The sequence below is a fragment of the Pygocentrus nattereri genome, chromosome 9 (assembly GCF_015220715.1).
Source record: "Pygocentrus nattereri isolate fPygNat1 chromosome 9, fPygNat1.pri, whole genome shotgun sequence".
Classification (NCBI taxonomy): Eukaryota; Metazoa; Chordata; class Actinopteri; order Characiformes; family Serrasalmidae; genus Pygocentrus; species Pygocentrus nattereri.
In genome coordinates, this window is record NC_051219.1 from 29,599,051 (window position 1) to 29,623,833 (window position 24,783).

The following is a 24,783-nucleotide window of genomic DNA, read 5'->3' on the forward strand; positions in this document are numbered from 1 at the left end:
TATATAGCAGTAGATACCGTAAACATATTACTTTAAAGGTGAGTGAATTACTATATTGAATCCACAAATTATTATGCTGAAGCCATGATTTTCTATACTAAGGCCACAAATTATTATGTCAAGACCACAGATAAATATACTGAGCCACAAGTTACTATAATGAATCTATAAACTACTATGTTGAGGCAATGAATTATTATGGAGGCCACAAATTAGACACAAATAAATATATTGAGCCACAGGCTACTGTACTGAATCTAAAAAATACTATCACAAGGCCAGAAACTGGACCATGGAGTAGGGCCCTCTGCCGTCATGATGGTAAGGTCACTTTCTCCTAACGGTCAGCACTAAAACCATACAAACTACACCACAGTACAGTACAGAATACACCAAGTAACACGTGTGCACATCTTCAAACCAACAACCACAACAATAACTTATTTACAGTAAATGTCTCTCCTGATGCTGACACTGCACCTCTCCAAGAGCTCCCTCGCCCGGCCTTCTGCATGACCACGCCCACCGCGCTCCTACGGCTACCGTTAGGTGCACTGAGGCGACTTAACTGAGGCCACAAATTCATATTTGAATAATCTTTTAATCTAACTCATGGCATCGATATATGAACTTGTGGCCTTATTAAAATAATCACCATCAAACAACCGATCGTAGATCAGCACATTTAAATATACGGTGGCACTGTAAGCAGCCCGAAGCTAATAGAAGACGTCCAGCTGGAGAGGAGATGGCATCAGTGGAGAGACGAGTCTGCATGTCCAGGTAGGAGGGTCAGTGCGGGAGCAGCCCTCCCTCAGAGCTTTGCACGCGAAGACGACTGGCTGGCCGGCAGCAGCGTGATCCGGGGGGGGGGGCGTGGGGGAGGAGCGGAGCTCCAGGTGCTTCACCCAGCTCAGACCACACAGACTGGGGATTAAAGAAAGAGAGAGACAGGGTGGGACGAGCCGGAGCCGGAGCGGGAGCTGGAGGAAGAGTGTGGTAGTGAGACAGAAGGAGAGAACGAAATGTTAGCCTAGCTTTATTGTCGCTGCACTCGTCTATCCACGACCCCCCTCCGTGTGCCTTTGAATCCAGGATCATTGTGTTTTTCCCCTGCGTGTTGGCGTTTGCGCTGATCTCAGTCCGCCATCATGTTTAAGAAGAGCAAGAGCAAAGTTTTGGTGGATGAAGCGTCAGAGGAGGACGATGTGTGCTGGCAGCAGGAGCGCGGAGAAAAGGTGAGGCTGGGATGCAACAAAAGAGGCTTTATGTGACTCAGGCTGGGCTGCCTGTGTAGTTTCTGTGTTTGTGCATGTGATGCTGCTGCTGTTCCGCTGGAACGGTTGAACTCTGAGGAGCCTAAAGCTGTTCTGAACTAGTCACTGAAGTAGTCACTCAAATATGGGTTAAAGCCCGCAAGCTACCAAAAACAGCTTATGCAGAAAGGTACTAGGCCCAAAACGATTCAAGTAGAGGCTTTCCTGTAGAAATGAAATGGAACTCCTTAGCTCTGTCATCTTTTAGTATGGGAGGGTAGTTAAGTGCTGTTCTTCTGGGTTTTTTGGAAGCTTTTGGTTTAACATAAAATGATGCTCCAACAGCAAATGGTGTGAGCCACAGTAAAGCAATTTAGCATCTGAAAAAAACCAGTTATACAGTTAAAGGTGAAAAATCTTTTGGAATTCAATATTTTTTTTTGCATAATTCAGTCATTAAACATCATTCATGAAAGTGGAGACTGGTGGGCAGATACAGGTAATGGGAGCCAGGGGTCACGATGTCTACCACACGAATGTAGGCATTTTATTGACTGTCCAATATGAGCAGTGGACCTACAGATCTTTTTGGGTACTATTTTGTCCTGTACCCCTGTTTTAGGCCAAAGCCTCACCTCACGTTGTGAAGTGATGTCTCAGATATTGTACTGTACCATCTCATGTAATAACTTTCTGCCAGGAAGCTTTTAGATTCATTGACTGCTTTTCAGATGTCTGCTTCCTTTGACCACCACTGTGAACAGTTCTGATTCTAGCCTCTCTAGAACTGAGTATTTCACCCCAGACCACTCCGAATTTCTGGTTACATCATTTTGAAATATCCGAGATCCCCTTTTAATAGCAAGAAATAAATCGGGAACCCAGTGTGAAGGGCTGAAATAGAACTGAGGGGGGAAAGTGGACAAATCTGAGTAAAGGTGTTATTTGAAAATGCTCAGAAAAGTTCAGATCTATCAGTGTGTGTTGGTAAATGTAGTTTCTGCCCAACTCGGGCTACATGGCTCATTACCCTGTTATAGTTCCACACCAGAGTGGATAGAAATCTGTGGGTGTGCTTTCTAAAGTGACAAAGTGGTTAAGCTTGAAATGTCTCGCATAGTGAATAAGAAGTTATATTTCCATAGATAAAATTTAGTTTTTATCATTAAAAGTAAGAAGTAACCTCAAATCCATTCCTACTCTTAGTGTGTGATAAGGTTTGGGCACTGCTGGTTGAATGACATGTTATGTTGATTCTATGATTGCTAAGAAGTAAAATAAAACATCCTCCGAAGGGGACAACCTCTCCACGTTTCAACACACAGTTCCTATTTATTTGCTTGATTTTATTTACTGGAAAAATGAAAGACATGAATAGATGCTTTGCCTTTTATTTGCATATTAAGGTATGCCATATTTACTCACTTTTTAATGGACTGTTTATTTGCTAAGTTGAGTGCTTTGGGAACAAAAGAAATTGTAAAATGTGTCATGTGCAGAACGTCTGGCACATTTCATATTTCAGATTTTATGTCTTTTCGAATATGTTAAAATCTGCAAATAAGAATTTGTGCACTTGCAGGCGTTTCCCGTGTTTGTATTTGTTTTCTGTACAGGATGTGTTAGTTTATTTTCACTTACAAAATCAACAACCTGATTTTCATCGTGTTTCTATCGAAGCCTTACATAACGTGTCAATATTTATGCAAAGCTATGTCTGCGAGTGAGGGTGTGTTTTGATGATGGTGGATCTTGAGCATACTTGCGAGAGGCACAATGTTTGCTTGGCAGTGGTTAATGGCCGTAAACAAGTTTTGCCTGTCTTTTAGTGCTGTAGCCCTGGAATAACTAGAGAAAAATGAAAATGAACAGCTCGTAACAAGGGTACACCTCTCTGACCTCACAACGAATAGGTACCATTATGATTCTTTAGGAAATGATTCAATGCATTTTGAAATTTTTGATCACGATTGGATTAGGTTTTTATTGTTTTTGTATAATTCTAAGTTAAAGGTTGGCCATATGACAGTATGTTATTGTTATAGTGATAAACAGTTTGTGTTCCGAGTACATTGTGAATGTTGTCAGTACTTAAAGCGCCCATATCCTACCATTTGCTTGTATTTTATGCTTTTCTTGTTTATATACGACAACAAAGTCTTTCAATTAAAAAAAGTGAGGAAAGTTGAGGACCATTTTAAATGTGCCACTACTAGTGCATAGTGTCTATCAAAATATTCTGCTGTATGTTGTGTATTGTGAGAAGTCTTGTGATGTGCTGTGGCAAAAATATCACCCTCCCCTATATCTGAATTATTTTCAAAAACAATATGGAAAGCTTTTTTTCCCCATTTGCAGACAACTAGAGACTTTTATTTTGGGGTCTAAGAATAGATGCATACATTATTGAATATTATTACAAGCAATTATATTAGATTGTAGATAATAGAATGTCTCAAAATCATTACATTTCTGCTGCAGATCAAGATAATCCCCTGCTTGGTAATTTTTTCAAAATAAAAGATTGATTAAGCTGCCTTAATCATAAATATCTCCATCTCTAGGCCATCTCCCAAGGGCTGTGTTTTTAACTCTGCACTGTCTGCACTCAGAAAGGCAGTAGATTCCCCACAGAGGCAATGTGGGGCAGCAGCTTAGAGCAGAGAAGAGGTCAACCCTTTCTGTCTGTTCTCTTCATTTACTATTGCACTTGGTTTTGGAGTCAATTGGAGATCAGCTGGAGAGCGGACCCCCGCTGTGCGGGGGGTTGGGGTTCAGTCTGGTTCAGGCAGTGTGCTGGAAGCTGGCCTTGGCAGAGCTGCCTTGTCCTTCTTCCCAGCAGGCCTGGCTCTGTAAACATGCTGACTCTCTGAGAGACAGCTGCGACAGAGAGCAGACTACGGGCTCTCACATCCATGGCTTTAATAAAGACCCTCTGTGACTACGAGGTGAGTTTTAGTTGCCAGGCCTATGAGCAGCTCCACTTGCATAACCAAACAAGCCTAAAGCAAACTGTCTGATCAGGCCAGGTGACTTCTGCTATTCTTCTCTGAAATGCTAACCGTAAAGGGAAGTTACACTGATTTTTCTAAATGTCTGCATAATTCAGTCTTTCACATGTTTTGATGTAAACTGGTTCATTATAGAGAAACTTACTGACTGAAGTGTCTTTACACTGGTCATGATAGGAACCAGGGGTTGCATTGTCCATTGCGCAAATAAACATTTTATTTACTGTACAAAAGGACCAGTTAACCCTCACGTCCTCTGACTTTTCATATCTAATGCTGATAACAGAAAAATAGTGGTAAATCTAATTTGCCTTTCGGTGTGCTGCACGTACCCCTCGCCATGAATGTGTTTTATTAAAACGTGTTTTAGGCCAAAACATTATCTCGAAACTACCGTAAACTGTTGAATCTGTTGCAATAAAGAACGTTTTGTGAAGTTTTTTTTTTTTTTTGTAAGGTTGCCTCTAAACTAAGACATTTGGTTCCTCTCAACACCACTGTTAACAATTCAGACTCAATGAGTTTCTCCAGAATCAAGTAACCACTCAAACCACTCTCACTTAAATTAACATATTAAGCCTTTACTTATGCACAACTTTTAAAAACAAGTGTAATTCCCTTCAAAGCTTCAATAGTTTCCCACAAAATGCTGATGCCGTTTTGCGAGGGGTGGAAGACACTTAAGTAATTATATATCTTTTTTAACAGTTTTTAAGGCCTTTTTTGAAAATTTGCGTTTCACTTGCATATTATTGACATGGATCATTCCCAAGAAAAAATTTTTTACTCAGTATATTTTTATATAAACCTTTTTAAAGTACTACAGATCTCAAAGGCCTTGGCCTCTTATGTTTGATTTTCTGGGGTTTAAGTCGGAGCAGTTGGAAAGTTAAGTTGTTATCAAAACTATATGTAATTTATATATGCAGTGATTTTAAAAAAAAATTTTTTTTTACTCAGTGTTTGACATATTGCTACATTATCCAGGATGCTACTACATCTAGCTAAAGAGGGCCAGTAATGGATGGCTGGTATAGGATTCAACCTTGCAATCTCTCCACAATAAGGCGAAAGGTATTCTTGAATTGCTTATGATAGAAAAGTTTACTGTGGTGTCATTTATTAGGATAACAGTATTGCATCATCACATCTCTCACCTCTAATCTGCAGCTCTGTTAAAGACTATGTGACTGATTACAGTGGGAATGATGCGCTGATGGACAGCAGACGCGAACACATGGCAGTGTGCGAAAATTTCACGCAGTTATCTGTTCATGTCGGCAGAGTTGAACTTGACATTGCTCATGCTCTGACATACCTGTGCGTCTTCTAATAGGATAGAGTGTGGGGGCGGGGCTTCAGTCAGTCATGGCTATTTTAAACTAAACAGAAACTACTTGCTGTACTCTACTCACTATAATATCCAGCCCTAAAGATGTAGTAGGACAGCAGCTGGTTTGATTGAAATGTTTTTTTGCCTGCCTTTATAAAAAAACAACAAATAAACAACTCTGACTAGTTCTTGCTTATGAGTTTCCTGCTCACATCCATCTCCCCTTAAAAACTCACTCAAACGTTCTCTGAAATTAATGGTTAAGATCCAAACGTCATTCAGAGTGATTTGATGTGAAATGCTCAGTTGAGAAGAGTAGTAGAGTACAGAAACCCATGGGTCATGGGAACTCATGGGAAACCCAGTAGAGAAACTCATGGGTCAGAATTGTTCACAGCAGTGGTGGTAATAACCAGACATCTAGACAGTTTAATGCTTTTAAAAGCTTCCTCACAGAAAGTGATCGGTTGTAATGGTGCCAAATATCTTGCTCGACGCCTGAGACATTTGTTATGATGGGTTTGAGATAATGTTTGGAAGATAATGTCTTTAAAACACATTTGGGGCATGAAGGCACATGCGAGATATTGTAAAGCAAAAAGTGATGTCGCTATGGGTAGTAAATAAAATCTGGTTTCTGTCCCCACCACTGTAAAGAAATCTATGTGCTCAAGTTTCTCTACAATGAACCATTTCACACCTCACCACTCTGAATGACCTTGTTTGCATCTAAGCAATGGAATTATGCAGTGGAACGGCCCTTTAAATACCATCTGTAACCATGATATATTTAGAAAGAAACAGCAGTTAATTTTAATAGCACATAGTCCTAATCAATCTCCAGTTGGGCTGACTGCATGTCTTCGGACTGTGGGAGGAAACCCGCACATACACAGGGAGAACATGCAAATTCACCACAGAAAGGACCTGGTCGCCCAGCCGGGGATTGAACCCGGGCCCTTTTTCCTGCGTGATGATCGTGTAGTGCTCATTGTGAAGCAGAAATCTAGGTCTCAGATCAGCAAATATTCCCCTCTTTTGCCATGGCTCTTTAACTTTATGCAGTTTAGTTGGTTAATGTTTTTAGTGTGACTCACTCAGCTCTGCGTTGGTGTGTCAATAGAAAGTCTGTTGAAGATGAAAGTGTAAAAGTGTCCACCTCCATGCTGCACACAACCAGCTGGAGAAATATAAAGTTCATGCCATTGTTTCTCTGGTGAAAATGGAGTTAGCCTTCCTTCAGCTCTTAAACAGTTTAACAGCTTAAACTTGGCGTGTTCCGTTTAATTCCACTGTCAACACCCAGAGGAAGGAATGCTCGTTTTGAAGCAGAAATCATATCTGGTTTAGAGTGGCTTGTCAGAAAAGAACTTTGTACTGCAGATGTGGCTGAACTGAGTCTTCGTAGTGTGACACATCTTTCTAATGTCTGGACATTCTTCTGTACATCTTGTCACAACAAACAGCGATGGCTTTATAGTATGCTTGTGAAAGGAAGTGGCTATTTACTTCAGTCAATTTTGGAATATTAGAACTGTGTGTAAGAAGATTCTGTGAAGTGACTACTCCTTTTTCTGTGTGAAAGTTTGTCTGCATTCAAATACTGTGTAAATGGTCCAACCTGCACTAAATGCACATTGCTTTTTTTTTCCTTTTCTTTTAGATAATGCCAAGTCTATTTGAAACTACATAAGGTAAAATTAGGGACTTTGGCTGCAACCTGAACTGACGTATGGATTTGGAAATTTGTAGGAATTTATTCAAAGCGTTGATTTTTGTTTCATAGCATTTGCAATGTAAATTCATGTAAAAAGGGGATAATCAATTTCACCATTGAGGGAATGCCAGGTGGTGCTATTAACATGGATAAACTACTCTTTGTACTTGGACACGCTTATAAACCTTTGTTCTTGAACTCAAGGTTATACTGTTTTATTATACTGTTACCAAAATCAATTAACATTATTATAATAACACAGTTTTGTGTTTTTCCTGGGTCACGCCACCTGACATGGTAAACTGAACCCACTTAACTTAAAAATGAAAATTTCCCCCCCAATATTTATGAAAGGGATACTGGTCTTGGCATTACACTGTAAAGGTCACTTGGGCCTCCCCCCCAGACCCACCCACCAACTCTTTTTTTCAAAAGCACGTCAAGATAAAAGACCTTTGTTGTTAGTTGCACCATATAACATTGTGAGGGGATCAGAATTTACAGCTAAAGCCATGGGCTTATGCCATTTGCAATTAAGCGAATCCTTTTAAAGCTGACGTATTTTACATGTTATGATTTTAAGTCATTTTTAATCGTCTATTTAATCTGCCTATGTGGTTGGAAAGTCACGCCACCTGACATTTTAGATTTTTTTTTTTTTTTTTTTTTTTTTTGGTGCATTGAAAATATATATCACAAAGGTGGTACTGTAGAATAATGTGATATGTCATGTATTTTATTTGATTATTTCCTAAGGAAGTAATAGATCTGGGCAATAAAACATGTTATTGACCCGTACACACTATACATACACTCCTAATTAATGTACTCCTTATGCAGTGTAGTATGACACTGCACTTTTGTCATGGTAGAATGCAGCCTTCACGATTCATTGAATTGTTTCTTAAAGAATCATAATGAAATTGAACTGTGTGAGGTCAGAGGTGTACACATCATCCTGGTTGTCATGTGGTTAATAGAATTTTTCTATTAACAGCTCTGTTGACATTAAGAGCCATTTTCCACCATAAATCAAGTGAACCGAATAGAAAGGCTAAGCAGGATGAAGCCCAGCCTTACCACAGAGTTGCTCTGGGAAAGTCCCCAGTGTACCCTTGCTCGGTCTCCATGATGATAAGGCATATCAGAGTTCAGAGGGCAAATCATTTGAAATATTTTAAATATGCCCTGCTTTTTCATCTTCTCCTCCCTGAACATTCAAGAGAACATTCTTTTCAGGATCAGGCTAAGTAGGAACGAGTAAGGAGGGAAATATGCATATATAATTTTTTTTTCTCTCTCCCTTCCTTGAGAAATACATTGAGTTAATGGAAAAAGGACTGAACAGTCCTAGAATAGGGGTCAGTCTCAATTTGAAGTGAGAAACCATCTCACAAAGGTTGCAAGGCTTTAAAAAGATGCTTAAAATATTAGGCACAGCTTCAAAAGTCAGATTAAGTAGTAGTTTTTCCCTTATGATTTCTCTAGTTTTGCTTTTATCCTGTTTAATATTTGCTCTGTGTATGTAAAACAGCTAATTACAAAACAAATTTTAGACACATTTTTAATATAAAACAATATTTTAAGAGGTTTAATTTAGGAATTTGTATAAAACATTCAGGTTTACTATTTATATCATTAACATTTAAAGTTGAATATAATTTGTCAGAGATTTTGGTCACTAGTGTTCAGGACTCTTATTTTACATTTTAACACAGTATTTTCAACTCTGTTAAACTGCTTCTTTGGTTAGAGGCTCATCAGAGAGAAAGCATCTCAAGGCATAAGAGTTCACACTTGCTCTATATATTTAATTAATTTATGAATAATTCGGTTTATCAGGCATCAGATAACTTCTGTATCACCGGTGTTATGTGCTTTAATGGCTGGGTAATTAAAATGTTGTCAAAATGAAGCCATATTTCATTTTTATTACTGATTTTAAATAGCACAGGGTCACCTGACCACCAATGTGTCGGCCAATTTACAAAACCTTCAGTTTTAACCAGAATTTCACTGGTAAAATATGTTTGGAATTAAGGGCTCGATTTGCATATATGATCATATATCTTCATGGGCATATTAAGATTATTTAATTTTAGGATGAAAGAAATTGGTTTGTTAAAATTGTATCCACCTGAATTCCCACTCAAATGGAGAATGACCCATAGGACTTTGCATGTGTTTCATGTTTGAATGGTATGTTTGCAATGCTGTGAACATGTATTATGAAGGCCAAAGCAGTGGTCAGTGGTCAATGGTCAGCCCTCGTTCAGGGTATTTTACCTAATGACCAGGTTAGTGGCTGCATTTGTATGTAACATCCATTGTTGAAGTTCAGTTCAGATCATAAACAATCAAGAAACGCACTACAATAATGATGATTTCTTCTTGCTTCCGTGTGGGAGTAGATGTTGGCGCTAAGCTAACAGCATTTCATATTAACTTTTTTTGGCCGGCCTAGATTTAACCACTTTTGGTGACTTTTGGTGACAGATATGGCAAAAGTGTAACATGAAAAGTGTAACTATTTGAACCGTTCCAGCCCCAAACAGTCCCCCCATGGTATCCAAGACTGTATGGCAGGATGTTTGCTTACAAGCTATGTAGCTTTATTTTTTAGTCCTTACAGGAAAGTCTGTTCGCTTGGTGGCCATATTTACAGTAAAGCCAGGCAGTTATTTCCAGTTATGCAAAACCAGGCTCCCATCTCAGCTCACATCTGGGGAAAAACTAATATACTCAAAACTGAATGTCCAATTACTGTTTTAAAATCATATTTGAAATGATTGCTAAAATCTCACAAAAACCTTACAAGTAGTTTGTAGCGTTTGACTCAGTAATGCAATCTATTTTTTTGTGTGTGTGTTTAATAAAACCCACATTTTAGCACTTTCCATTCTCCAAAAGGATGAGCTGGACTGGAATGTCAGTGAGGTACTTGGCACTTTTTGTCGACAGTCGTGAGCTAGTTAACTGCACATCCGAGTCGGTTATGGGTGAGTTGGATTTGAGTCATGAATCAGTTAAATGTGAGTCCGAGTCGAGTCATAAATCGGTCAAGAATGAAGTCAAGGTCAGTAAAGCCCCCCCTTCACTTTGATTCAACCAGTGTAATCTATAATGGACTGGCAGGGAGGACCACCATGGTCTCCGCAAAGAAGCTGTAATGGGGCAAAGAGAGAGAAAACAGCAGAAGACACGATGGTTAGATTCATGGGCTATAATTCAGTTAGCTATTTAAATATTAGCTTGACTATTCAAATGAACTGAATAATAGTGAATAGGTTAATCGGTAGTCGCACCTCTGGTTTGTTGGCCACTGTCCCCACTGTAAAATCGACAGACCAGAACCCTTGGCCTTGAGGCTCTCTCTTACAGTGCACATGCCACACTCAGGAAGTGGAAAACGTCCCATAGCAGGAAGCAGCAGCTCAGAATGGCTATTATTGGTCCTGCGGTCTGTGAAGTCAGCGGTGAATGGATACGCTGTGAGGCCTATGGCTAGTTCAGTGCAGCAGTAGGTCATTGTTAACCGAGCCTCATTGTATCGGTTTCCTTCGCAGACTGGCTGGAGAAATAAATGGATCTGTTGACTGTAGCTGCTCTGAAATAGCTTTATGAAGTGTGCAGCTGAATGATCTGTGGGTGTTGATGACCCCTCCCAATGCACCACAGGTTTCTGTTTATATTACCCAACTAAAAATATTTCTCCTCGTGTGTGTGTGTGTGTGTGTGTGTGTGTGTGTGTGTGTGTGTGTGTGTTTCCTTCTTGTGTTATTCACTGGCTTCTGCTTTTCAGGATAAAGAATCAGAGGGAACAGAGGAAGTGCTGAGCCTCTCAACAAAGGTAAACACGCACAGTGCACTACTCATCCACCCAGTGACCGTGTACAATAGCTAAACAGTCTCTGGATCACAGAAACGCTTGAATTCCATGCCACAGATTGGGCCTCAATAAGAAGTTCAGCGTGACTTTTCCAGCACTCACATACAGTCATAAGCAGTTTGGACACCCAAGTGATTTGTTGATTTTCTAAATGAAAATAAGTTAACACATTCTCCACAGAGAACACACTTCTGCACATTTTACTGCACATTTACTGTTTATTTACTGTATTCAACATATTGAAGAAAAGTAATTAAAGTGTGGCCTGTGTACAAATTATGACACATTTTTTATATGTAAAACTTGGCAAAAACACAGACATTGTACCCTAATATGTGCAGAAAAAGTCAGACTTAAGGTTGTTTGTTGTGATATGCATCGTGAACAAGTTGGTATGAACAAATTGCATCTACAAATCAGTTATTATAGCCATAATTAAATTGTCCAATGGCTACAAAAATAAACTGTTTAAGGAAACAAATCTAAAGTTGGCAGAAGTAAATGAATAAAATAAGATGGCATAAAGGGCTGACATTCAGAAAGCTACTACTTAAAGTTAAAATGGTTCTTTAAGGGTTCTTTAGTAAAGAAAATTGTTCTATGAAGAGCCATGAACACTCAGAGACCCTTTCCATGAATAAAGGTTTCTTTGCGTGATGAAAGGGTTCTTCAGATTGGTAGAGAATGTGCTGTAGATGATTCTATATAGAACCTTAAACCTGAATAGGGTACTATATAGCCCTATAAGAACCCTTTTGGGGGCTATATAGAACCATTTTCAAAAAGCTTCTATATAGAACCATCTACAGCACATTCTGAAGAACCCTTTCATGGTACAGAGAACCCTTTAATCATACAAAGGATGATGGGATGATGAAGTTTTGACTAAAGAAAGTTCAGTTAACTCAGAAAAGCAGTGAAATCTTATCATAATGACTCCACTTTAAAGGGCTCATATAATAGAAAGCCACATTTTCTTTCCTTTTTTGGAATAAAAAAAGTTAGATGTAGAAACACTGTTAAAAATTTCAAAACATACCCTACACTCCTCGGTCCTGACAGTCCATATGTATAAACTAAGCTGTAAAATATGGTTGTTTTGAATTCCTTTTTTCTGTGGCATTTACATAAATACGTCTTAAAGGTACAGTAACGAGAATGGCCTGTTCTATTCTGAGGGACAAAGAAAGATCCAAAAATGGTTATGTAATAACGGTACATAAAACCACACAAGTGGAGCTCATTGGAAAATAAGGAAAGAAGAAATGTCGGATATGGGCCCTTAAATTGTTTATATACAGTTTATGCAGTTCCTCTATTGTTTACAGTTTATAACTGGTCTTTTTTATGATCCTTGTACTAGTTTAGTGTTCTAGAAGCACTAACAATGCCCACCCCAAACAATGCCTTTGAGTAATCAGTAATCCTAAGCTAATAAACTTTATATGGTCAGAATTTAAATGATAAAAAGGTAAATAACAAGCACTCTCACAATTTTTGGGAATCTTAAATGTGGTTATATAATTATTACAATAGTGCTTTATCAGCAGGATTTCCACCAATGCAGATAAATCTGTGGAACTTTAACATTGGTCAGTATTATCGGTCAAGCCCTAGTATACACTCTGTATTACAATACAGACAGTGTTGCCTCCATCAGCTCCTGCTTCTGTATGGTCTCACTTTGATCTGAATATTAGAGTAAAGTTGGAAGCTCTGAGGTCACCTGTTGAGAAATATGTCTGTTGGTGGACAGTTTTAGATGAATAAGACCTTTTTTTAGGCTATTGATCCTGTTTTCAAGAAAAAGAGGATGTTTTTGTGAGTGTTTGTGCTCATGCATGAGTCTTGTGTATGTGTGTGTCCTGCATACTCTGTGGGACATGAAGAGGGGATGTGGTGCATTCTTTTGTGATCTGGACAAAAGCATAACAGTTCTGGGAATAGCAGCAGGCCAGAGCTGTTTTCACGTACACTGCTGAATCTCACACACTCTAATCACTATTCAGCTGTTCAGACATAATTACCTCCCATGAAGTTATGGTCTGTATTGTAGGTATGTCTTTCACTTCTGGATTTAATACTAAATGTCAGGTCATCAAATGTCACCTGAATCTCAGTATCAAAAAGGAATTGCTTTACTCTATCAATTAAAAAAAAATTAGTTTTTGTAAGAAGCACTTTAGGCTATATGTCCTTCCACTTACTGTTAAGTTCAAGTTTTTTCAGGAAATGTATTGATAACAGGAGCAGGAAATCAAGTACATAGATATGTAATGTCTGCAGAAACACTGGCAGTAGAATGGGTCATACTGCAAATCTCTCTCAGTTTTAAACATGGCACTGTTATAGGATACCCCCTTTGTCACAAGCCCTGCTAAGTCTGCCTTAGACAACTGTAAGTGCTGTTATTGTGAAATGGAAGTGTCTAGGAGTAGCAACAGCTCAGCCATGAAGCCTGTGTGCTGCCTTGTGATAAGAAGCATCTATTGTATCACTCACTACAAAGTTCAAACTGCCTCTGGAAGCAACATCAGCACAAGAGCTGTGCATCGAGAGCTTCACAATATGGCTTTCCCTGTTTCTGAGCAGCTGCACACAAGACTATGATCAGTATGCACAGTACCAAGCATTGGCTGAGGTAGTGTAAAGCACACTGCCATTGGAGCAGTGGAAACGTGTTCTCTGGAAGGATTAATTATGCTTTGCTATTTAGCAGTCTGAACAAGTTTGGGTTTGCATAGTGTCAGTAGTAAAGTTTAGTGCAGGGAACATAATGGTCTGAAGCTGTTTTTCACAAATTCCAACAAACACATTCCAGACTCTTGTGGAAAGCCTGCACAAAAGAATGGAAAACTCTGTATTAATGCCAGCAGTTTTGGATGTTCAAGCTCATATAGGTGTGATGGTCAGGTGTTCACGTACTTTAGGCCATGTAGTGGTTGGATATTTTCTAATGTAATATTAGCTAATACGCAGAGTTTTTTTAGTCAAGTATTTTGCATGCCTAAAAATCGTGTGTGTGTGTGTGTGTGTGTGTGTGGGGGGGGGGGAATATAACTCTTATTACACACAGGTACTTGCATATACAAGTCAAAGACTTAATTCCAGTCAAACAGCCAAAGTTTTTTTTTTTTTTTTTTTTTAGCATTCAGAAAAAAGCATAAAACATTTATTTTGTCCCTCATTTGCCTCAATTACAGCTTCCATTCCTTTCAGGAGACTGACTAAATTTTCAAGGAAATTTGAAGGGACATTTCCAGAATTCCAAAGTTCAGTCTAACAACTCCAGCAGCTTCTTTGTTTGATCTTCTATTTTGGCTGTCTCCTTTTCTCAGTAAGGCTTCTTGACAGCTACAGATCCATCCATCCATCCATTAATTTTCCAAGCCGCTTCTCCGTAAGGGTCGCGAGGGGGTGCTGGAGCCTATCCCAGCAATCAGCTACAGATCCTTTCAGACCCGTAGCATAGTTTTTATGGGTCCCATTTTTTTCTGTATGTATTAACATACACAAAGTAAACCTGGGGCATATTTTATATATAGGCACTTATATATGTGTATACATGCATTCTGTATGTACATACGGGATGTATTACATACAGGTTTTTATGGGACATACACTATATTGCCAAAAGTATTCATTTGTCTGCCTTCACACGCATATGAACTTCAGATTCAGATTCCTTTATTGATCCCAGGGGGAAATTGCAGTTGTTACAGTTGCAGCCATTTATGTAAAAATAAACACTTTACTAATAATTTAAGACAATGTAGAGAATTTACAGTATGTACACCAGATCTAAGTACTTAAGAATATAGTAAGGTGGCGGTGATTGTGATAGTAATGTGAAACATCAGGTATAAAGCAATTACAACTATTTAAATTAAGTTAGTGTCCCTCTGAGTTATTGCACACACAATTGTTATTATTGCACATATGAACAGTTTCGTATTGAGTTTTGTGAATCACACACTGAGGGGGGAGTTATAGAGTTTGATGGCCACAGGTAAGAATGACTTCCTGTGGTGCTCTGTGGTGCATTTTGGTAGAGTGAGTCTTGAGCTGAATGAGCTCTTGTGTCTCATCACCGTGTCGTAGAGTGGGTGGGAGCCATTGTTCATAATGGCCCGCAGTTTAGACAGCTTTTTTGGCCCGCAGTTTTAGTCAACTTGAATGACATTCCATTCTTAATCCATTTAATATGATGTCGGCCCCACCCTTTGCAGCTATAACAGCTTCAACTCTTCTGGGAAGGCTTTTCACAAGGGTTAGGAGTGCGTTTATGGGAATTTTTGACCATTCTTCCAGAAGCGCATTTGTGAGGTCAGAGTTGGACGAGAAGGCCTGGCTCACAATCTCCACTAATTCATCCCAAAAGTGTTCTGTAGGTTGAGGTCAGGACTCTGTGCAGGCCAGTCAAGTTCTTCCACACCAAACTCGCTCATCCATGTCTTTATGGACCTTGCTTTGTGCACTGGTGCACAGTCATGTTGGAGCAGGAAGGGGCCATCCCCAAACTGTTACCACAAAGCTGGGAGCATAAAATTGTCCAAAATCTCTTGGTCTGCTGAAGCAATTTCACAACTGGGCTTGTTGCACAGATAGCATCCTATCACAGAACCACGCTGGAATTCACTGAGCTCCTGAGAGTGACCCATTCTTTCACAAATGTTTGTATAAGCAGTCTGCATGCCTAGGTGCTTGGTTTTATATACCTGTGGCCATTGAATTCACTTTAAATCAAGATTTCGATGGGTGAGTGAATATTTTTGGCAATATAGTGTATGTATGAGTCCACATCCTGACAAGGTATAAAAACAAACTTATGTGTGTGTGTGTGAGGTTTTTTTTTTTTTTTTAATATTTTCAGCACTGGAAAGGGACACAGCACAAAGGCCTTTGATTTGTAATGGAACAAGGAGTGGTGAAAATGAAATTAGCCACATGCTTTTACTATTTTAGTGTTTGGAATTTCGTGTGTGTGTGTGTTACACATGACACAGAATTTCTGCATCTGCAGCTTGCTCACACTCTCACAAAACACAAACACAAAGCCATACACAGCACTCTCCTTCATGCACTGCCATCAGAACTCTCAGGCTCTGTCCAGATTTCCATCTGTGCTATTATATGTCCTGTTAATAAGAGACAAAGCACAAGAAGGGAATATGAAGAAATGGGAAGCAAATCAGTTAAGAGAGAGAAAATCTGTGCCAAAGGTTTCTGGCCCCCATAAGCTGCAAAGCTGGCCTGGTATTTCAAATCCAGAGCTACTTACATACTTAAGCAGGGGGCGTCTGGTGGAATGTGATGGCCAGCCAAGTGCACCACCCGCAACCCTCCCCAACCAAAACACAGACTGTTTTTTTGCAGCGTCAGGACATGGCAACATGTACAAGTACAAGTTATTCATTTTTCAGGAGACATTTCTGAGTGAATAAGATATGATAATCCACTTGCATGAGGAAAGTGTGCAAGTAATACGAAAACAAAAATCAAAGGAAAAAGCCAGATTTTCTAAAACTTTCAGACCTGAGTATCTTTGAAGTGTGTAGAATTACTTTAATTGTAAGAAACAGGAAATGCAACCAACTTCTAAGACTGAACTTTGGGGATGTGGGGAAAATATCCCTGCAAACCTCCTTGAAAAAACAGAAAGCAATCATCTTGATCAGCATGTGCAAGTTCACCGTAGCCATTGAAAAGGATCAGCGTATAGCTTCCTGTGTGCTATCATGCTTTCTATCACTATATAAAAGATGAACATGGCTTCCTTTATTCCTGAAAACACTCTAAATGTCTTTAAATGAGTGAACACGTAAGCTCAATCAGAGTGTGGTTCAGATCAGTAAGGACTTGTTGTTGTTTCGTTTAAACCCGTACAAGGCCAGGGCCCATGAGCAGGCCCAAAGTTTTACTACACACTTCTGTAACCTAAGAACAGTTCAACCAGTTTGCACTGAAGTTCCTGTAGTTACTGAATAAAAAGAACTACTGTTTAATATGTGGATTTTTAGGGGTTAATCAGGGAAATGATATAATACTGACATGTGACATTGCTATTCATATTTTCTCATGTATAACACACAAGTTTCTGTGTAACACAAGCTGAATAAATACCTGTTTATAATAGTCTGTTCTCCCCCTACATGGCCGTGTGTGTGTGTGTGTGTGTGTGTGTGTGTGTGTGTGTGTGTGTGTGGACAGGCTGCTAACTGTCTACAGCTGCTAAAGGAGAACCCTAGTGTGGAACCATTAGTGTGCGTTTTTAATGCATTAAATCTGGGAACTCACTGCTTTTTGAATGCCTGTTGGATTCTCAGTCACTTTCTAATTGACATCTGTGCTAATGCAAATTTACAGTAATCACAAAGACGATGTTGTCCTTGTTACCATCAGTGGTGCACAGATCACCCTGCTCAGTCTGCTATCAGATAAGAACTTTATGAACTGTATGTTCTCACTGCACACTGACACCATGCAAATCTGTGCATGCAAGTCATATCCGAACGCTCCGCTAAAACACAGTGGCTCATGTATTTCATGGTCATTTCCTCACAGGACTCCAAGATTAAGAAGGTCAGAACAAAGAGAGAGAGAGGAGACAAGAAGCTGTTTCCTTCACAGGATGATGAGCACTTCCTGCTATCTGGAGTCACTCTGTCACACAGAAGAGGGTAAGACAATTCAACATGGCCAGTGTGATTTATTAAGCAGTGCATCAATCTTTTTTTTTTTTTTTTTTTTTTTTTGGGAATTACAGCTAATTATAATGAATTATAATAAGTATATAATAAACCTTTGTACTTACTTTTTGGACAAAATAGAACTATTTTTAAATATAGAAATATTTAACAAATGCATTGTTTTTTCTTTATGTTCCATTACTGTGTGAAGAATTTGTCTAGTCATGTTTACATATTCAATATGCTTTTTAAAAATTATCCTAAATATTACCACAAAATGGATTCAAATTGAATCATGGTAAAATTGTGACCAGAGTGTATGTTGGCTTGGGAGAACTGTTGCTATGAAATCCCATGTAGTTGCTAAGGTGTTGCTAGGCTGTTGAAATGGTATTCCAAGTGTTTGTTAAAGTGTTGTTAGGCTGTTGCTATATTATCCCAGGTAATTGCTAAGGTGTTTCAAGGCCTTTGCTGTGGTATCCGAAGTGGTTGCTAAAGTTTAACTAAGACATTGCTACCATAGGTCAGGTAGTTGCTAAGGTGTTGCTAGGCTGTTGCTGTCATATCCCAGGTGGTGGCAAAGGTGTGGCTAGGGCATTGCTATAGTATCTCAGGTGGTTGCTAAGATGTTGCTTCACAGTTGCTACAATGTATGAAAACCGTATGTGCACTCTTTTCAGTTCATCCAGTCATCATCCATTTTTTTTTTTTTTTTTCGACATCAAAATAGGCATAAAAATACATTTACATTTGTTTGGCTCATTAAAATCTGCCCCCTAGTAGTTGGTGAATATGCATGTTCATGTTGGTAAAAATAAAATGGGGGCATTAAATATGGAACATACTCAAATTTAGCATGTTCAGTTCAGCAAATACATGTGCAAGAAATATTGAGAAACATGTTATTTGAAGGCGGCACGGTGGCGTGGTGGGTTGCGCTGTCGCCTCACAGCAAGGAGGGCCTGGGTTCGATTCCCCGGCCAGGTGACCGGGGTCCTCTCTGTGTGGAGTTTGTATGTTCTCCCCGTGTCTGCGTGGGTTTCCTCCGGGTTCTCCGGTTTCCTCCCACAGTCCAAAGACATGCAGCCAGGCCAATTGGATATGTTACATTGCCCCTAGGTGTGAGTGTGTGAGTGACTGTCTGCGTCTGTCTGTCTGCGCTGCGATGGACTGGCGACCTGTCCAGGGTGTATCCTGCCTTCCGCCCGAAGACTGCTGGGATAGGCTCCAGCACCACCCCGCGACCCTGACGGAGAAGCGGATTAGAAAATGGATGGATGGATGGATGGATGGATGGATGGATGGATGGATGGATGTTATTTGAACTTAAACATGAGCTTTTTAAGGTTATGAAATAATATGAAATATTATGTTCTTTGTATATCCAAACAGGTCCGACCACAGTATTAAGAAGTCATGTTATTAGCAAAGAATAGTGGATTACAACACAAATATCTGGTATTAAAAAGGTTAACATGGGAATAAATTGGACTCAAAATTCATTCCCTTCAGTACCAATGTTTCAAAACACGAGTTGTAATGTGATTAACCTGAAGCCCAGAAGAGTTATCAAGAATGAGGATGGACTGCGAGTGAAGCAGAGTTTCAGCCCTCTGTTATGAGTCCTGGTATGACTTGGCTGAACTCCTGCATGATAAGAATCTTAAAAGATAGGAAACATGACTCTGACAGGCATCTCCCACTATTCTCTGCCTTGGATTGTTTCAGAACAGCCATTCAGAATTTGTGAGACTGAAAGGAGGGACCTACACAGAATGCATACACAGATTCCAGAGGAAATATGTAGAACACCTCATATGAAAAATAATTATACTTAAGGTATGCCAGAAATATTCAAATTGATATTAGAATGATTAACATACACTCACTGGCCACTTTATTAGGTTCGATTGCTTGTTAACACAAATAGCTAATCAGCCAATCACATGGCCACAACTCAATGCATTTAGGCATGTAGAGGTGGTCAAGACAACTTGCTGAAGTGCAAACCGAGCATAGGAATGGGCAAGAAAGGTGATGTAAGTGACTTTGAACGTGGCGTGGTTGTTGGTGCCAGACGGGCTGGTCTGAGTATTTCAGAAACTGCTGATCTACTGGGATTTTCACACACAACCGTCTCTAGGGTTTACAGAGAACGGTCAGAAAAAGAGAAAATATCCAGTGAGCGGCAGTTGTGTGGATGAAAATGCCTTGTTGATGTGAGAGGTCAGAGGAGAATGGGCAGACTGGTTTGAGATGATAGAAAGGCAACAGTAACTCAAATAACCAAACAAAATCTCTGAGGAATGTTTCCAACACCTTGTTGAAAGTATGCCATGAAAAATTAAGGCAGTTCAGAAGGCAAAAGGGGGTCCAACCTTTTACTAGCCAGATACCTAATAAAGTGGCCGGTGAGTGTTTTTCTTAAAACAACATTAATAAATCATTTAAAATAATGAATGAGAAACAAAATGACATTGTAATGAACAAAACAACCCAATTAATAAATAATATAAACAATTAGCTTTCTAAATGTAATGATCATTACAGTCCCCTATTTATATTTAATAATAATTAAATAAATTTGATGGTCATACATAAAACTGCCACGTGGCAGTAATGAAGTTACCCAGACACCTCACTCTAACATGTTGTGATGTGCTACTGATTCCAAGTGGAAACTCCACCCTGAGGCTTTCACCCCCTCCTTCCTCACAAAGCTGTGGAAACTACTTGAGCCTCAAACATCACCTTCCTGTCCACAGTGACCACTGATTTATCATGTGTGTCCACCTCAGGATATAAAGGTGGGACATATATAGCTGTAGAACAATAGCGGTAGAGGCCTGTTATCGCTCTTAAGAAGGTGTGACTAATGGTTTTTTTTTGGGTGATGTTCAGTGTTGTTAGTTCATACCGTGTTAAAGTAACTGACCCTCAAGCTTTGGTGATTCCAGAGTTACACATTAACAAAGTAGGCAGAATCTAATCTAAAATCTAATATGCACAATTTATAAAAATAGATTGCATAGCTAGTAACAGCCATCTTAAGCTTGAATTTTGTCTATAACTTTGTCCATTTTTTTAGATAACAGTATGTCATGCACAGTATCAGAAACTGCATAAACAAGTCTACTAGGCCCTAGTACTCACGAATGTAATCTGTGGTGTCCATATGCCTGTGTGATGTATGCGCAAAAAGAAGTGGGATTCTGCCAGGGAGTTGGAATATAGTACAACAGCTGCAAAGACATCTGAAGAAGAAACAACCATGTTGATTTACAAGGTAGAGTAATATTGCAGGATTTTGTTTTTATAGGAGGTTGCAAACTTTCAAGGCTTATTCAGCATGAGACTGACCTTTTTGGTGTAAGAGGGTTTTATTTCTTTGCATGTTAGCCTGAAAAGGCACTGAGGTTAGATGAATTTTGGCAGCTGGAAAAGTTATAAAACTCAGGGATGACGCAGATTAAAGCCTACACAAACTGGCTTTCATAAACAAAATTGACAGGGATGTATACTCTGCTTTCGTCAATGACTAAAAGCTAGTCCAAGATTTACTATACCGTCTTGCTTGGTCACTCTCTCTTTTCCTCCTCCTTGCTTTATGTGACAAAGTATTGTTCAGTATTATTGTAGCCACTGGCATGACGTCCATGCACAGAATACAGAGCTTCTTTTTATACTTGAAGAGTTCTTGGTGTATGACATGGTGCCATAAAGCGTTATGTAGTTCTCGCGATAGGTTTTGTGCCCACTCCTCCAAAATTGCATAGTGCTATAGCAGATGTTCCAGGCCCAAAGTAGCAAGGACAGACAGCATTCTCACTAATATGAGTCAATGTACCTTCAAAATGATTTATGAACTTCTTGGTGTTTTGTTGTAAGAACCTTCACAAGTTTTCTTAAAGTTTTTAAGAGTTTTAAGAGTCTGGTCCCAGGAGACTTGATAAATACTAATGTAGTTTTAAGTTTTAATTGACTCTCTCTTTCTCTCTACTTGTCCCTCTCAGGTCTGCTAAGAAGAGCTTGGAGGAGGAGAAGAGCAAGCAGAACCCGGAGAAGGACCGCGCTCACTGCCTGTGGGACAGCATCACCATGACCATGAGGCAGATCACACCCAACCGCAAAATGGACAAGATGGAGGGCTGGGAGCCGCCCCAGCTGAGCGAGGAGGCACTGGGTGAGGAGAGGAGTGAGGGAGAGAGGAAAAAGAGTGACTCCTCTGCACTCTCTTCTCCGCTGTCTATTTCCCTGCCCGGGTCACTGACCTTACCCTCCTGGGCGGGTCTGGGGGGGTCAGAAGAAGACTCTTCTCGCTATTCCAGTCTGACCGAGCCCCAGGCGGGACGTCCTGTGCAGTGGGCGGCTCGAGCGCGGGACAAATTGGCCGCCGTCCGCCGCCGCAGTCCCGGGGGCCTATCAGAGAGCTCATGGGAGGGACTTAAATGATGATCTCTTTTGTGGCCCCACCTTAATGAAGAAAGATAGAACTGCTAATCAAGCCCTTGTACATTCATGGCTCTGTTCTAATTGGATTGCACTGCAGAGAAGTGCTGCAAATGAAGTGAACAATCAAAGGAAGCAAGTGAAGACAATTGGGATGGTGCCCTTTTGAGTGTACTTGATGGTTGGAAGGTTTTTGAAGGTCCAGAGTAGCGCCAGGCCTTGGAGAGCCTTTTCTGTGGCTTTTTCAAAACTGCTGAAATAGATTTTATTATTATGTTTTCTTTTCTTCTCTTCTTTTTTTTTTGCATTAAACCCAGCATGCTATGCTGCCCGATAAAAGTGCTCACTACTTTGCGGTATCTGCTGCCTGATCTACTGAAACACTTGTCAGAATCAACATCGCAGTTCTTCAAGAGAACCTTAGATAAGTATAGTTTAGTGTTTTAAGTATATTAGTTAACTGCTATCAGCCTTAATTGCTCAGCCAATCAGCTTGCCTGCCTTCTTAGGGCTGTCTGTACTTGGCACAGCCACAGGCAGGGGGCGATATAAGAGACTACTGTGCCTTATAAATTCTGAAAACAAGTGGGATCTTAGAGTATATATAGTATGTATAGCTCTCAATGTGAATGCATGAGTCTTGATCTAAAATCATTTGAATAATGCCTTATACCACCTAAATGTGGACACTACACAATCCTGTACCTCCACTGCTGCTTGTTCATTTTGTTAACCGTCATAGAGTAACCACATTCTCCAGCTCAAATCAACGTGAAAAACACTCAGGCATTTAGAACACTGACCTACGACCTGGGACAGACATTGTCCTGGACCTAAATGCAAATCAAATAAACAACTGTAGAATTTTGTAATTGCACATTTTTGCCTACGTAGTTTGTGCCACTGCCTTTTGAGCCTTAAAGAAATATGAAACTACTGTATTACTACTGCAGATGCTGATTGTCCTGTTTTGTCATGTATTGTGCAAAAGTCAGAGACTGCCCTTCATTTATGTCATTTCCAGTCTTGACTAATTTTTCAGGAGATATTTGAAGAGAAGTTAAAATCTCAACATCAGTAGGTGATTACTGTGATTGTGGAAGACGCAACCATCTTCTAAGACTGAACTTTTGTGTGTGGAAGCAGATTTCTTTAGAAAGCTGAAAGTCTCCTGAAAAGAATGGAAGCTGTAATACAGATGAGTGGACAAGGTAAATACTGAGAAACTATCATGTTGTTGAGACTTTGGTTGAATTAAATTTTCTGTTAAATATATGTTCTGCTTTTTTTTTTTTTCCTGACAGTGACTTGTACTTGGCTGAATTGACTGCAAATTAATAAATGAAGGGTGGTCTGTGACCTTTGCACAGTACCGTACTTTGACTGGTGAAGTTTCCCAGTCTGTCCAGTTACATTGTTCAAACACTGGCACTAGGCCTTTGGTAATGTCAACATGGACCACAGCCAGTGCTGGCAGATTTTATCAATTTAATGATGTCCTGAAGTCACAAGGGTGTGTGTCATACAGCAGGATGTCACAGTAAGGATAACGTAAAACAAAGGAATGTCCAGTAGAACCTCTTATGTTCTCTGTACTTGACTGTTGGCTTAAGTTATCCAGCTAATAGGGAAATCTTGCCTGCCTAGAGTAGTGGTGAAGACAGGCTGTGGGAGGATGGTCTATATATATATATATATATATATATATATATATATATATATATATATATATATATATATATATCTCTACATGTGGTGTATTTTGAAAATGGTGCATCTGAATTTCGAAAAGATGTCATATCTGCTTGCAAAAGGTAGCTTATTGCCAAATCTGCCAAATCTTTACAATCTCACCAAAAAGACCTAAACCAAGTGACAATCACTACTGTGAGAGTTGGTTAAGATGTACTGTGCAAATGTCAGAGACCGTCAGATTGTCCGTTAAGTAAAGATTCATTTTTTCAAAGTTACACAGAAGCTTCAATAACTAAATATAATATAATATATATAACTTTTTTCCCTTTCCAGTATTCAGCGAGTCTACCTTTTCCTTTATTACAGCTTCCTTTCTTTTTGTTTTTCATAAGGGACGTTTTTCCACACCTCCAAAGTTCAGTCTCGGAAGTTGGTTGCATTTTCTGCATCTCATAATCTAAGTAATCTCAAACATTCAATGATGTTAAGGTCTGGGATGGTCAGTCCACTGTTTCCTTTTCTGTGTTTCTGAGGCTTCTTAACAGCTAAAAATCCTTTCAGACCATAGCGCTGCGTTGTCTTCTCACAGTGGAAGGATGGACAGAAACCTCTGTGGATAATTTCAGATCCAAAGCAGCTTGATTTTTTTCTCCTCTCTCTCACAGATGAAAGCTTTAAGTGCTGTTTATCTGATGTAGACAGGTTTGCTGATCTACCAAAAACAGCTGGTCCCATTTTTTTTTT

The 24,783-nt window shown here is 39.5% G+C and overlaps 1 protein-coding gene across 2 annotated transcripts; it reads left to right on the forward strand.

The window, feature by feature from the left end:
* Nucleotides 1-443: 443 nt before the first annotated feature.
* Nucleotides 444-24,045, forward strand: si:ch211-225h24.2. Of its 2 annotated transcripts, XM_017706852.2 has the most exons (4): nt 895-1,238; nt 11,120-11,167; nt 17,771-17,886; nt 21,909-24,045. In XM_017706852.2, exons 1-4 carry the CDS (start codon nt 1,152-1,154, stop codon nt 22,345-22,347), a joined length of 690 nt encoding a protein of 229 aa, XP_017562341.1. In that variant the 5' UTR covers nt 895-1,151; the 3' UTR covers nt 22,348-24,045. The 2 variants fall into 2 exon arrangements, with proteins under 2 accessions (XP_017562350.1, XP_017562341.1); XM_017706861.2 differs by lacking the exon at nt 11,120-11,167 and having other exon boundaries at nt 444-1,238.
* Nucleotides 24,046-24,783: the final 738 nt, after the last annotated feature.

Coding starts and splice junctions, on each gene's coding strand:
- si:ch211-225h24.2 (XM_017706852.2), top strand. CDS start 1,152: ATGTTTAAGAAGAGCAAGAGCAAAGTTTTGGTGGATGAAGCGTCAGAG. Junction 1,239..11,119: donor AGCAGGAGCGCGGAGAAAAG/GTGAGGCTGGGA, acceptor TCTGCTTTTCAG/GATAAAGAATCAGAGGGAAC. Junction 17,887..21,908: donor ACTCTGTCACACAGAAGAGG/GTAAGACAATTC, acceptor TGTCCCTCTCAG/GTCTGCTAAGAAGAGCTTGG.